Genomic DNA, 15,942 nt, shown 5'->3' with positions numbered 1-15,942 from the left:
TGGCTGTAATGATAGTGTAACTATAGTCTGATGTAATCTGGCTGTAATGATAGTGTAGCTATAGTCTGGTGTAATCTGGCTCTAATGATAATGTAGCTACAGTCTGATGTAATCTGGCTGTAATGATAGTGTAGCTATAGTCTGGTGTAATCTGGCTCTAATGATAGTGTAGCTATAGTCTGGTGTAATCTGGCTGTAATGATAGGGTAGCTATAGTCTGGTGTAATCTGGCTCTAAATGATAGTGTAGCTATAGTCTGGTGTAATCTGGCTCTAATGATAGTGTAGCTATAATCTGGTGTAATCTGGCTCTAATGATAATGTAACTATAGTCTGATGTAATCTGGCTGTAATGATAGTGTAGCTATAGTCTGGTGTAATCTGGCTCTAATGATAATGTAGCTATAGTCTGGTGTAATCTGGCTCTAATGATAGGGTAGCTATAGTCTGGTGTAATCTGGCTCTAATGATAGTGTAGCTATAGTCTGGTGTAATCTGGCTGTAATGATAGGGTAGCTATAGTCTGGTGTTATTTGGCACTAATGATAGTGTAGCTATAGTCTGGTGTAATCTGCCTGTAATGATAATGTAGCTATAGTCTGGTGTAATCTGCTCTAATGATAGTGTAGCTATAGTCTGGTGTAATCTGGCTCTAATGATAGTGTGGCTATATTCTGGTGTAATCTGGCTCTAATGATAATGTAGCTACAGTCTGATGTAATCTGGCTGTAATGATAGTGTAGCTATAGTCTGGTGTAATCTGGCTCTAATGATAATGTAGCTACAGTCTGATGTAATCTGGCTGTAATGATAGTGTAGCTATAGTCTGGTGTAATCTGGCTCTAATGATAGTGTAGCTATAAAATGGTGTAATCTGGCACTAATGATAACGTAGGTATAGTCTGGTGTAATCTGGCTCTAATGACAGTGTTTTTGGCTGATATGTTGTGAGAATGATAGAGCACCACATCTCACCACAATAAACTCAGAAACATATCAGCTTTTTTTGTGTCAAAGCCTGCAGAACATGAGGGGATTACCATTATTACAATTTACATAAAGAACCTGAGTCTTTTAAGAAGTGAATTGTATTGAGCTCTGGCTCTGATTCATGATTAGGTCTGGCTCCAGTTCTTGCCTGGAAAAGTGACTTGTCTCGATGCTCTTAAAAGTCAATATGCATTATCACTGTTGTCAACACGGCGTGCTTCCGCAAAGATAAGGTTGCGTAAGACTGTCCCAACTGGACGGACAGTCTTTATTTGATCCTCTCTGTAGCCAAAGCAAATCTCACCAGCTAGAGAGCAGGCTGCCAGACGAGAGAGCCTCAGCTGCCCTCAGCTGGTTTTCACTGGGGAGCCAGAGAATCAGAGAGGATCATTCACTTTCAGAGCATTCTGCATCTCCCCCAAAAAAACCTCAGGAGAAAAAACTGTTTTTCTCACTGCTGAGTGAAAGGTGGTGCAAACAATCTCCATTGAGCACAATCCAAGGTCCGCTATCATGAATAGCCCACTGGGCACAAACTGGTTAAATCAACATTGTTTTCAATGTAAATTTGTCAACATATTGTGATGTGGAATCTACCACGTGGAAAACACATTGGAACTGTTGTATTGTGAAATGTCAACCACGTGATTATGTCATCATGTTAACCAATTTTCAACATAGACAAACCTTGTATAAATGTGTACCTTTGAAACAACATCAAATCATCAACGTAATTATCCACTAAAATCCCCAAATAACAATAAGCTGAGCAGAACCTCCTGCTGGAGAGTTGATTCATCCACAGCTATCCTTTTAGTCTCCCATCCAGGTTTTTAAACAAGCCCAACATTGATATTTGTCACTGACTTACCAATGTGCTATTGTGAGAATGAGTGTTGAGAAACCTCCACTTCACTGGATTCACTGTTCTTGTTAAAGTCATTCCAAAGGGTAAGTTGAGCAGAGCAAATGAAATATAATTATACTTTATCAATTATATATCATCAACGGGGCTATTTAGGTCTATTTGGGAAGTAATCAACATCTATTGTTTAAATTCAGTCCAGGATTAAACTAAAAATAGACAATACACATATTCGGAATATACAAAACATTAAGAACACCTGCTCTTTCCATGACATAGACTGACCACGTGAATCCAGGTGAAAGCTATGATCCCTTATCAATGTCACTTGTTAAATCCACTTCAATCAGTGTAGATGAAGGGGAGGAGACGGGGTTAAAGAACTCTTTTTAAGCCTTGAGACGATTGAGACATGGATTGTGTATGTGTGCCATTCAGAGGGTGAATAGGCAAGACAAAATATTTCAGTGCCTTTGAACGGGGTACGGTAGTAGGTGCCAGGCGTACCGAATTATATAGCGAACTGCAAAGTTGCCGGATGTTTCACACTCAACAGTTTCCTGTTTGTATCAAGAATGGTCCACCATCCAAAGGACATCCAGCCAACCTGACCCAACTGTGGGAAGCATTGGAGTAAACATGGACGAGCATTCCTGTGGAAGGCTTTTAACTGATGCTGTTCTGAGGGCAAAAGGGGGGGGATGTAATATTAGGAAGGTGTCATAATGTTTTGAACACTCAGTGTATTTATTCAACTTTAAATTGAGTAACACGTCCCTGGCCACATTTTGAGGTTACTGTAACAATAAATGTCTTCTTATGAAATCATTGAAAGCGTGCATGTTCAAGATGGCATGCAAATGTCCTAGGTCTGTGGAGCTCTTCACAAATGTCCTAGGTCTGTGGAGCTCTTCACAAATGTCCTAGGTCTGTGGAGCTCTTCACAAATGTCCTAGGTCTGTGGAGCTCTTCACAAATGTCCTAGGTCTGTGGAGCTCTTCACAAATGTCCTAGGTCTGTGGAGCTCTTCACAAATGTCCTAGGTCTGTGGAGCTCTTCACAAATGTCCTAGGTCTGTGGAGCTCTTCACAAATGTCCTAGGTCTGTGGAGCTCTTCACAAATGTCCTAGGTCTGTGGAGCTCTTCACAAATGCTACAATAGTCTGTGCAGGATCTCAAATTGCAATGACCACATGTGTCACGCCCTGACCTGAGTATTCTTTGTTTTCTTTATATATTTTGGTTAGGTCAGGGTGTGACGAGGGTGGTATGTGCGTTTTTGTCTCATCTAGGGTTTTGTATGTCTAGGTGTGTGTATCTAGTCTAGACATATGTAGGTCTATGGTAGCCTGGATTGGTTCCCAGTCAGAGGCAGCTGTTTATCGTTGTCTCTGATTGGGGATCCTATTTAGGTTGCCATTTCCCAGTTTGGGTTATTGTCTATGTGATGTTGCATGTTTGCACTCAGTGTTGATAGCGGTCACGGTCGTTTTGTTTGTTTGTTTAGTGTACGTTGTTTTTTTTTCGTCTTTCATTAAAAATATGTATTCACATCACGCTGCTCTTTGGTCTCCTCAATACGGCGATCGTGACAACATGCATCAAGTACAGTTGAAGTCGAAAGTTAACATACACCTTAGCCAAATACATTTAAACTCAGTTTTTCACAATTCCTGACATTTAATCCTAGTAAGAATTCCCTGTCTTAGGTCAGTTAGGATCACCACTTTATTTTAAGAATGTGAAATGTCAGAATAATAGTAGAGAGAATGATTTATTTCATTTTTTATTTCTTTCATCACATTCCCAGTTGGTCAGAAGTTTACATACACTTAATAAGTATTTGGAAGCATTGCCTTTAAATTGTTTAACTTGGGTCAAATGTTTTGAGTAGCCTTGCACAAGCTTTCCACAATAAGTTGGATGAATTTTGGCCCATTCCTCCTGACAGAGCTGGTGTAACTGAGTCAGGATTGTAGGCCTCCTTGCTCGCACACGCCTTTTCAGTTCTGCCCACAAATGTTCTATAGGATTGAGGTCAGGGCTTTGTGATGGCCATTCCAATGCCTTGATTTTGTTGTCCTTAAGCCATTTTGCCACAACTTTGGAAGTATGCTTGGGGTCATTGTCCATTTGGAAGACCCATTTGCGACCAAGCTTTAACTTCCTGACTGATGTCTTGAGATGTTGCTTCAATATATCCACATAATTTTCCTTCCTCTATTGTGTGAAGTGCACCAGTCCCTCCTGCAGCAAAGCACACCCACAACATGATGCTACCACCCCCGTGCTTCACGGTTGGGATGGTGTTCTTCGGCTTGCAAGCCTCCCCCTTTTTCCTCCAAACATCACGATGGTCATTCCGGCCAAACAGTTCTGTCAGACCAGAGGACATTTCTCCAAGCCAACTGTAGTCTGGCTTTTTTATGGTGGTTTTGGAGCAGTGGCTTCTTCCTTGCTGAGCGGCCTTTCAGGTTATGTCGATAACTCTTTTTACTGTGGATATAGATACTTTTGTACCGGTTTCCTCCAGCATCTTCACAAGGTCCTTTGCTGTTGTTCTGGGATTGATTTGCACTTTTTGCACCAAAGTACATTCATCTCTAGGAGACAGAATGCGTCTCCTTCCTGAGCGGTATGACAGCTGTGTGGTCCCATGGTGTTTATACTTGCATACTATTGTTTGTACAGATGAACGTGGAACCTTCAGGCGTTTGGAAATTGCTCCCAAGGATGAACCAGACTTGTGGAGGTCTAGAATATTTTTGGAGGTCTTGGCTGATATATTTTCATTTTCTCATGATGTCAAGCACAGAGGCACTGCGTTTGAAGGTAGGCCTTGAAATACATCCACAGGTACACCTCCAATTGACTCAAATGATGTCAGAAGCTTCTAAAGCCATGACATCATTTTCTGGAATTTTCCAAGCTGTTTAAAGGCACAGTCAACTTAGTGCATGTAAACTTCTGACCCACCGGAATTGTGATACAGTGATTTATAAGTGAAATAATCTGTCTGTAAATAATTGTTGGACAAATGACTTGTGTCATTGTCACCCCCTGACCATAGAGAGCTGTTTATTCTCTATGTTGGTTGGGTTGGGGTGTGATTTAGGGTGTGTTATCTAGGGGAATTGTATTTCTTTGATGGCCTGGTATGGTTCTCAATCAGAGGCACCTCGTTAATCATTGTCTCTGATTGGGGATCATATTTAGGTAGCCATTTTCCCATGTGGGATCTTGTCTAGTAGCTTCACGTTTCGGTTTGTTCTTTTGTTCTTTCAAGTTTTCTATTCCATAATAAAGGATTTATTTTATTTATTTATCTGTTATTTTACCAGGTAAGTTGACTGAGAACAAGTTCTCATTTGCAGCAACGACCTGGGGAATAGTTACAGGGGAGAGGAGGGGGATGAATGAGCCAATTGTAAACTGGGGATTATTAGGTGACTGTGATGGTTTGAGGGCCAGATTGTGAATTTAGCCAGGACACCAGGGTTAACACCCCTACTCTTGCGATAAGTGCCATGGGATCTTTAATGACCTCAGAGAGTCAGGACACCCGTTTAACGTCCCATCCAAAAGTCAGCACCCTATACAGGGCAGTGTCCCCAATTTTTTTAGACCAGAGGAAAGAGTCCCTCCTACTGGCCCTTCAACACCACTTCCAGCAGCATCTGGTCTCCCATCCAGGAACTGACCAGAACCAACCGTGCTTAGCTTCAGAAGCAAGCCAGCAGTGGTATGCAGGGTGGTACGCTGCTGGCGTGGAATGGAAACATACCACGCTGCATCTTGGTCCACTCCTTATGACGTTCGTGACAATCATGCACAAAGTAGATGTCCTAACCGACTTGCCAAAACTATAGTTTGTTCACAAGAAATTTGTGGAGTGTTTGAAAAACAGGTTTTAATGACTCCAACCTAAGTGTAACTAAACTTCCGACTTCAACTGTATTTAAATCATCTAAATTGCAATCCAGGGTTATTTCGTTTTGCTATTAGATGAAGCACAGTCATAACACTTTAAATTGTTGTATAAATTGACAAAATATCTGACATTGTATTCCCATTTAAACTTTGCTGTGCTTTTTAAATGTTTGTATGCGCAGTGATAACACATTTAGTTGACAACTAAACTAAAAATCAGATATTGTTTTTCCATTGGAATTTGGTTCTACTTTTACATGGTTGAAGCATTGTGGTAACAGATTGGGAATTCAACAAACGTTTGACTGTCTTTTTGAGTGGGTGAAAATAGATTGTAATCTCATTGATCAACGTATCAAACCAAATTTTACCCAATTCTCTACATTTAAATTACGTGGTGTGCCCAGTGGGACGAATTTGTTATAGCTAGAGTACTCTACTTAAATACACTGGAGGGTAATGATAAAGAGATTAAAGGTACAATGGACAAGGATATAAAAGAACTGTCGAGTCTTGTTTTGCCTTTGTATCTCCTAGCGAGAAAGATGTGTATCTTGAAAACAATAATAAAAGAGTCTTCTGGTATCTTTTGCATTGGAGGAAAAATGGACTTGGCTGTTACAAGGATAAATGTGGTTGAGATTTAGATAGGAACAACATAGCATACACAGTAAAGACTAATACAATCTGGACAGAATACAGATGGGGAATCTTAATTTGATCACCAGAAAAATGTGGTTTGAGGTTTAAAAAGGCTTCTGAAGTTTGTAATTTCCACTTTGAAATTTCAGACTTGATTTCACCCTTAAAAAATGTACAATCCCTGCAAAAAATATCAATAAATGATAATCCACATAATTCCCATTTCCTGTTGCTGCAGGAAAGAATTTCCGCTGTAACAAACTGGCTCAAATTAAGATCCTACATCTGTATAATCAGAAAGCAACTAAATTCAAATCCGCCTAATACGAGTAATTCCAATAAGAAAGTGTTCTCCCTGCGAACACAGCTCCAACAGAGACACTTTTACAGGCTCTCCAGATCAAGTCTTCCTCTTGTAGACTTGAATCACTGTTTTGGTTTTCTTTCTTCACTGAACAGCAATGTCTAGATGAATAAAGTCAGCTGACTCGCTAGCAGGTATACATCAAAGCGTTCTATATAAATATAGACAGTGTGTATACGACACCTTTGCTGCAGCTCTTTATCATACAATAGTATGGCAGCAGCTCCTGTCTTTTCAGATCGCTACAAGAGACTTCTATTGGATAACAAGCAAACCACTTGCAGAGAGAAGCCACAATGAGTGACATTGCAGAAATGATTGAGCCCGCACTATGGAATGAAAGAAAAGATATACACAGACAAATAGAGACTTGAAGATTTTTTTTTTAAAGAACACCTTATTAAGAGCATCAATGAATGGTTGCAAAGATAGCTGTCACCAACATGGCACTACGTTGCATTCCTGATGTGACAATTACCCCATCTCTTCTCATTGTTCTCATACAAATAGCAGTGCATTTCTTTTTATAACCTGTTTTATATTTGCTGTGAAAAAAGTATTTGCCCCTTTCTGATTTTCTTGATTTTTGCATATTTTTTATACTGAATGTAATCAGATCTTCAACTAATACTAGTATTAGATCAAGGGAACCTGTGTTTACAAATAACAAAAATATATACTTATTTTATTTATTTAATTAACTAAGTTATATAACACCCAAATTCCCCTGTGTGAAAAAATGATTGCCCCCTTACACTCCAAAAAGTTGGCAATCAATTCAAATCACATGTTCAACCTCTCCTCCTCTTTCCTTTTCCTCTCCACCTAACCCTACCCTAACCCTAACCCCACCAGAACACTACCCTAACCCTAACCCTACCCTAACCCTAACCTAACCCTAACCTAACCCCACCCGAACACTACCATAACCCTATCCTACCCTAACCTTACCCTAACACTACCCTAACCCTGACCCTAACCACACCCTAACCCTACCTTACCCTACCCTAACCCTAACTCTACCCTAACTCTACCCTAACCCTACCCTAACTCTACCCTAACCCTACCCTAACTCTACCCTAACCCTACCTTACCCTACCCTAACCCTAACTCTACCCTAACTCTACCCTAACCCTACCCTAACCCTAACTCTACCCTAACCCTAACTCTACCCTAACCCTACCCTACCCTAACCCTAACACTACCCCAACCTCACCCTAAACCTACCCTAAACTTAACCATACCCTAACCCTACCCAAAATGTACCCTAACACTAACCCTACCCCAACCCTACCCTACCCTAACCCTAACCCTACCCTAAGCCTACCCTCACCCTACCCTCACCCTACCCTAACATTACCCTAACTCTAACCCTACCCTAACCCTAACCCACTCCTACCCTAACCCTACCCTAACTCTAACCCTACCCTAACTCTACCCTAACCCTAACCCTACCCTAACCCTACCCTAACCCTAACCCTACTGTAACTCTACCCTAACCCTACCGTAACTCTACCCTAACCCTACCCTAACCCTAACTCTACCCTAACTCTACCCTAACCCTACCCTAACCCTAACACTACCCCAACCTTACCCTACACCTACCCTAAACTTAACCATACCCTAACCCTACCCAAAATGTACCCTAACACTAACCCTACCCTAACCCTACCCTACCCTAACCCTACCCTAAGCCTACCCTAACTCTTACCCTAACTCTTACCCTAACCCTACCCTCACCCTACCCTAACATTACCCTAACTCTAACCCTACCCTAACCCTAACCCACTCCTACCCTAACCCTACCCTAACTCTAACCCTACCCTAACTCTACCCTAACCCTAACCCTACCCTACCCTAACCCTACTGTAACTCTACCCTAACCCTACCGTAACTCTACCCTAACCCTACCCTAACCCTACCCTAACTCTATCCTAAACCTACTCTAACCCTAACCTAACCCTAACCCTACCATAACCACACCCTAACCCTACCCTTACCCTACCCTAACCCTACCCTAACCCTACCCTAACTCTACCCTAACCTTACCCTAACCCTACTCTACCCTAACCTTAACCTAACCCTACTCTACCCTAACCCTACCCTAACCCTACCCTAACTCGACTCTAACCCTACCCTAACTCTACCCTAACCTTACCCTAACCCTACTCTACCCTAACCCTAATCTAGGTGGATAGCCAAATTCAAGACCTTGGCTCCACTTGGAATGAATGGTAAAGAGGAGGATAAAGCATTGACAGTGGGAGTTAGTGAGGGCCTAATTAAGAGAGCCGGAGGGGCCACCGACAGGAAGAGGAAGTTCAATAAAAAACAATGTATTTATTTGCTCAATCTGGTTTAGTCTTTTTCATATTTAATTGTATTATATCAAGCACTTTAACATAGCACTTATCTTTGTACCACTTAATCTCTTCATCCCTTGGTGTGATTTCCAATGATGTACTTATTTAATTATTTATCTATTAATTTATTATTGATCCCGTTTGCATGTTTCATTATATGCTTTATTATACACAATGTGTTTTAAAATTAAACTTGTTTACACCCTGCACATTATCAACAATTGTCTTCCCCCTGTTGTTGAACTGTGACCCCTCGGAGCTCTCATCTTTTCATGTTCTCCCACCCTCTCCAGACCGGTCTGACGTACTTTACAGAAACAGGGCTGAAAGTTGCAATAGGCCCTTGCAACCCAAGGTTTGATACCGGTATAAACAGGAACTCTCATAAACCTAACATGTTCATCTTTCCTCTTACTTTTCCTCTCCACAGTTTGTTCACAGTTTTCCAAAGGAGTCTATGCCATCATTGGATTGTATGACAGGAAGACCATGAACATGCTCATGTCGTTCTGCGGGGCTCTCCACGTCTGCTTTGTGACACCCAGTTTCCCAATTGAAACCAACAACCAGTTTGTGATCCAGCTGAGACCGGAGCTTCAGGAGCCCCTCATAGCCCTGATTCATCACTACAAATGGACCAAGTTTGTCTACATGTATAGCTCTCATTCAGGTACTGGTCATCATTATCTCACGTTTCTTTGTGTTTTTACAAGTGGAACCTCTTGAGCAGGTTAAACTATACTGTAGGCTTGACGTCACACTCTCACAATACACTGGTAGAGCACAGTTGGACTGATGTCAAGCTCAAGCATCTCTACAAGTGTTATTGTAGATATTTTTCAAGTAGCCTAGCGGTTATTTAGTCTTTGTGGATATGTTGTGGATACTTGTTAGATGTATCCTCGGTTCAGGGTGACATTAATTGAAATAGTGTATAGTCAGACTAGTCCATATTAAAGTTTGCTTTACTATTTAGTCTCTAACTATGTTGCCGTACTGTTTATGGTATGATATATTGTCCTACAACATCTGTGGATGTGTTTGAGTTTGGTTTTCTTAGCTGTTAAATCTACAGTATTATTTGGTATTCTTAGCTTAGCTGTTAAATCTACAGTATTATTTGGTATTCTTAGCTTAGCTGTTAAATCTACAGTATTATTTGGTATTCTTAGCTTAGCTGTTAAATCTACAGTATTATTTGGTATTCTTAGCTGTTAAATATATTGCTTGTTATTCTGCCAGAAGCTCCTCTAGATGTGGAAGCTGAATTCTGTGAACTGTATGTCCTCAATGCACATTTTGTGCTTGGATGGGCATATATGACTGCAATGGTCTCCTATGGGAAATGAGCCCCTGGTGCGTGTACCTCTTCAATTTGCAGCCACTCAACTGTGACCTTCACTCATCTTCAGTACCATCAGAAACAGATGCAGCTAGAAGGATATGTTAACTGTTTAATGATGCAGAGTCTGGTAGTGAATGTGCCCAGGACAAAGGTTGCAGACTGAAGGGCATGAACCGAAGATGAGCAAATATAATTACATAATGTGTAACTTGCTTGCTTATCTTCATTGTACACGGTATATGATCTGCACCGAAGGGCTTCTTTGACCATAGATAGTTTCAATGAGTAAAATGTTTACGGTAACGGGACAAATGCTCCATGGATTTATTTAGCTAGTCTTAGCGCTTCAGTCTTGGACAAGGAACTCAAGGTTGCTGACTTCTTCATGACGGATCTGAGAGCCCCACCTGTTGCCTGGATATAGCATTGCACAGTCGGTGGTTATTTAAGCCTTTTAGGAAACTTCACTCCAATCTTAATGTCAGTGGCTCTGTGTCTGTGTTATGTGTGTGTACGTGGGGTTACATTACATATGTACTCCTCAGGACATGACCAGAGATTAATCACTGGCTGCTTTTCTGCTTAACGCTGAAGCCAGACCTCAGGGTGTTTCTCTTAAGGTATAATTTCCTTAACCTATTAAAATTGTTTAAGGGCGTTGCATAGAGCCAGTCAAACATTTCCAGGGTAAGGGCATCATTTAAGGGTTTTATGGTAGTTTGAAGGCATCTAATGCAGAAAGAGTCTCTGGTTACCACGGAGACGACCTGATTCGCTGAATGAGTGTCTCATCAAAGAGATCTCTTTTATTTTATCGCCAAATAAAACTTCTACATTCAAGACAGGAGAAACAAATTGATTAAGAAGATAATAACACATTTATTTTAGTTACTTTTCTCTCAACTTTTTTTCTATTACATTCTAGCACGTCAAGCTAACTTTCAGCATAGGTAGCTAGCTAGCCAGCTAGCTTTGTAGCTATGGATTGTGCACCTTCCAATGTTTAGATACCTAGCTAGTTTGCTGGTTGATGTTTTCCTTTGGGAACCAGGACAGAAGAAAGCAACATTCTCCTCCACAAATGCTGTTTACATTAATATCCATACTGAATGAATGCACTTAAGGGACCTCATAGGGAACCCTTAACCTTTTCACTTAATTTAAGGGGGAAATTTACCATAAAATGTTTTGTGCAACTGTCTTAAAGTTAAGTAGACTTTAAGTGAAAAGATAAGGGGGTAATTAACTTAAAATGCTTTATGAAACCGGGCCCTGGGCTAGAGAAGCCACATAGCCCTGCTCAGGATTGTGACACCTCAAGAGTAGACTCCAGAGCATAGTTTGGTAACTATACGACAAGACATGGTTCCCCTTAAGTGCTAAGTAGTACAGTGTGATTGCTCTCACAGACTACAAGATGACTGTAAAAGGTTTTACTTGTACTTTGGACTTTTTGATGTATGTAGCTATGTGATGTGTTGTATCCTTTGTTCTCCCCATGACTCTAGAACTGGAATTGAGTTCCCTGGCTCCCCTTCTGACTGACTGCATCCCACAGTGCAGTCCCATGGGGGGGAGTGGGTGGTGGGTAGTTCCTCTTCCTACTCAATCCATCCAACAGTGCAGTCCTGGGGGGGGGGGGGGGGGGGGGGGGGGGTGATTAGATTAACCCTTGTCTTCCTGCCTTGCCATCTCACACATATGTTTGCTATAGTAAAAAAAAAGAAGACAAATCTATCTTTTCAAATCTTTCACAACAAAAGCTCATCATCTTAACCTAGACAGGGTCCATATAATTTGCGTTTGTGCGACATTTGAGGGAAGCTGTGATAGGCAGATCTGTGAGACCAACAGAAAAAGGAGCTGCTTTCCCTGCCAATCCCAACGTTTCACTTGCTTATCTGCACTGCTGCAGTGGCGTGATGCGTCGCTAACACTACACAGATAGAGCACAGCGTTTGTCTCTCTCTCTCTCTAGTTTATCTGCAGGTTAGTCCCAGCTAACAACAAAGCATTCCCATAACTTTGGAGAACGTTCCCTTAAGAGTCTCATTAGGCCATTAGCTAATGTTTTCATAGGAATGTTCCCATGATTTGCAAGGAATATTTCCAATAGACCGTTCTCGTATTTGTCAAATATAACTTATCCAGAACGTGGTTACCATGTTCTCAGAACTTAAGATATTAATGACCTAGACATGTTTCATTGGAACGTTGCATGTGTCCGGTTTTCGGTGGGTTAGTTAGGTTAATATTTCATTACACATAATGTCTTGTTACTGTTGCCGAGCATATCAAGGTCCTGATTGGTGAACCGCTGATCGATCCATTCATAGGTCTTTGTCTGTTGGCAAGGATTGGGATACTCACACCAACAGTGTTTTTAACATTGTGTTTTCAACTTAAATATTTAACACACTTTGACATACATGATTACATTGTGCATGTTCATTTATACTTTATAATTATTATTCAACATGTTCTCACCTGGAATTTGAATTCACAACCTCTTGGTTCACCGTACTCTGGAGTTAGGGTTTCTATCTGCTACGCAACCATGTCTGTGTCAGATGTCAGTCAATCTGACTAGTCTTTTATCATTGATTTGAATGACATATTTCAGCAATTTAAGAGCTTTCTGTATAGTTGTCGAATGTTAGTGGGGTATGTTAACCTGTTTTTAAATGATACACCTCAATTATTATGATCAATAATAGTTTTCCTTCAGTGTATTTTTTTTAACAGAGCTGAGATTTACTTCAAAGTGAAATTACCCTGGTGCTTACACCTATCAGGCTGTTTCAGATCTAGTGCCTAGGAAGGAGGGGGTAGGGTTTCTTCTGGACCTATCAGGTTGTTTCATATCTAGTGCCTAGGGAGGAGGGGGTAGGGTTTCTTCTGGACCTATCAGGTTGTTTCATATCTAGTGCCTAGGGAGGAGGGGTTAGGGTGTCTTCTGGACCTATCAGGTTGTTTCATATCTAGTGCCCTAGGGAGGAGGGGTTAGGGTTTCTTCTGGACCTATCAGGTTGTTTCATATCTAGTGCCTAGGGAGGAGGGGTTAGGGTTTCTTCTGGACCTATCAGGTTGTTTCAGATCTAGTGCCTAGGGAGGAGGGGGTAGGGTTTCTTCTGGACCTATCAGGTTGTTTCAGATCTAGTGCCCTAGGGAGGAGGGGTTAGGGTTTCTTCTGGACCTATCAGGTTGTTTCATATCTAGTGCCTAGGGAGGAGGGGTTAGGGTTTCTTCTGGACCTATCAGGTTGTTTCATATCTAGTGCCTAGGGAGGAGGGGTTAGGGTTTCTTCTGGACCTATCAGGTTGTTTCAGATCTAGTGCCTAGGGAGGAGGGGGTAGGGTTTCTTCTGGACCTATCAGGTTGTTTCAGATCTAGTGCCCTAGGGAGGAGGGGTTAGGGTTTCTTCTGGACCTATCAGGTTGTTTCATATCTAGTGCCTAGGGAGGAGGGGTTAGGGTTTCTTCTGGACCTATCAGGTTGTTTCAGATCTAGTGCCTAGGGAGGAGGGGGTAGGGTTTCTTCTGGACCTATCAGGTTGTTTCATATCTAGTGCCTAGGGATGAGGGGTTAGGGTTTCTTATGGACCTCACTATACTGGCCCAATAAGCACATGCCCTCAAGATATCCCTTATTGTGACAGTGGTTAGGGTGTTAGTCATGGATGCTGGTGGCCTGTAGATATCCCTTATTGGGACAGTGGTTAGTGGTTAGGGTGCTAGTCATGGATGCTGGTGGCCTGGGTTCAAGACCTGCTTGTGGAGTCACCCTACTCTCACTATATGTTAATATTACCGTTTTGAATGTTGTTAGAATACTTATTATCATATTGTGTGTAGATTTCTCCTCTTTCATGCGTTTCTGGGACTTTGGTTTCCAACGTTGTGCTCAACCTCCAGATGATTTTTGGGGTTTGATGTGATGTTTCTGGCAAAGAGAACAATGCTGCCTTTGTAGAGTTTGCATTTGACAAAAATGTTGTTCTCTTTCTTCTTGATTAACTCAAAATAATGAGAGCATTTCATGTTAAAAAGCATAGTGTGTGTGAGAGTTTCCCTAACCTCACCAACATACAAAAGGAGCTGTGAATAGATTTGTGGTTCACCAATCAGGGTCTTGATGGGCTTGGCAACAGCAGCAAGGTGTGATGTGTAATTCATTTTCTTTTGTTAGGAGGAAAAACATTTATTTTGGACCATCAGGCGACCATCAGGCGACCTCTTGACAACTGATACACAGAAATGTTCTTGCTGTGTTCCCATGAAACGTGTCTAGAACATTAATATCTTATATTCTGAGAACATGGCAACCATGTTTTGTGTATGTTTGATGTGACGTTGATGGAATATTTTCCTAACCCTCAGAAAACTAGACACGAATGTTCTTGCAATGTCCAAGAAAATGCTTCTAGAACATTCATTTTGTACATTCTGAAAACATTGCAACCACATTCTAGAGAAGTTCTGCTTGATATTAAGGAGATGTTTCTAGAACATTCATTTTGTACATTCTGAAAACATTGCAACCACATTCTAGAGAAGTTCTGCTTGATATTAAGGAGATGTTTCTAGAACATTCATTTTGTACATTCTGAAAACATTGCAACCACATTCTAGAGAAGTTCTGCTTGACATTAAGTTAAGTGTATCTATATTTCCATGTCTAACAATTGTATTTTCATCGATATTTATAATGAGTATTTCTGTAAAATGATGGGGCTCTCTGCAATATCACCGGATGTTTTTGGAACTAGTGAACTTAACGCCCCAATGTATACAGAGATTTTTTTATATAAATATGCACTTTATCGAACAAAACATATGTATTGTGTAACATGAAGTCCTATGAGTGTCATCTGATGAAGATCGTCAAAGGTTAGTGATTTTATCTCTATTTGTGCTTTTTGTGACTCCTCTCTTTGGCTGGAAGAATGGCTGTGTTTTTCTGTGGCTTGGTGGTGACCTAACATAATCATTTGTGGTGCTTTCGCTGTAAAGCCTGTTTGAAATCGGACACTTTGGTGGGATTAACAACAAGATTACCTTTAAAACAGTATAAGATACATGTATGTTTGAGGAATTTTAATTATGAGAATTCTGTTGTTTGAATTTGGCGCTCTGCACTTTCACTGGCTGTTGTCCGTTAAACGGGATCCGTTAAACGGGATTGCAGCCCTAAGAAGTTTAAGGGAATGTTCTAACTTTAACACCAAAACATGTTAAAAAGGTTTTTAGAAGGTTTTTGTTAACATGGATATAATGTTCCCCCAACTAATGGAAAACGGGACACTCAAACATTAGGGGATAACTACGGTAACATTACAAAAACGTTGTCTCTCCTTAATATTGTTAGCTGGGATGCTGCTCAGTGGGCGATAAAGCTGGTTTGCTCTCTGGTGTGAGACGATTCCACAGCTGCTGAGACAAGCT

At 41.0% G+C, this 15,942-nt stretch overlaps 1 protein-coding gene across 3 annotated transcripts in view; it reads left to right on the top strand.

Annotated features, from left to right (window-relative positions):
• Positions 1-15,942, top strand: part of gria1b (glutamate receptor, ionotropic, AMPA 1b) — a 114,678-nt gene that overhangs the window by 31,064 nt on the left and 67,672 nt on the right. For all 3 annotated transcript variants that reach the window (XM_020464358.2, XM_020464357.2, XM_031808424.1), the window contains exon 3: positions 9,584-9,823. In XM_020464358.2, the coding sequence (XP_020319947.1) occupies positions 9,584-9,823 (240 nt within the window). The remainder of the gene's footprint in view (positions 1-9,583; positions 9,824-15,942) is intronic.

The sequence above is a fragment of the Oncorhynchus kisutch genome, linkage group LG28, assembly GCF_002021735.2.
Source record: "Oncorhynchus kisutch isolate 150728-3 linkage group LG28, Okis_V2, whole genome shotgun sequence".
Lineage (NCBI taxonomy): Eukaryota > Metazoa > Chordata > Actinopteri > Salmoniformes > Salmonidae > Oncorhynchus > Oncorhynchus kisutch.
The sequence above is the reverse complement of the archived record's forward strand: the minus strand, read 5'-3'. Positions and strand labels throughout refer to the sequence as shown.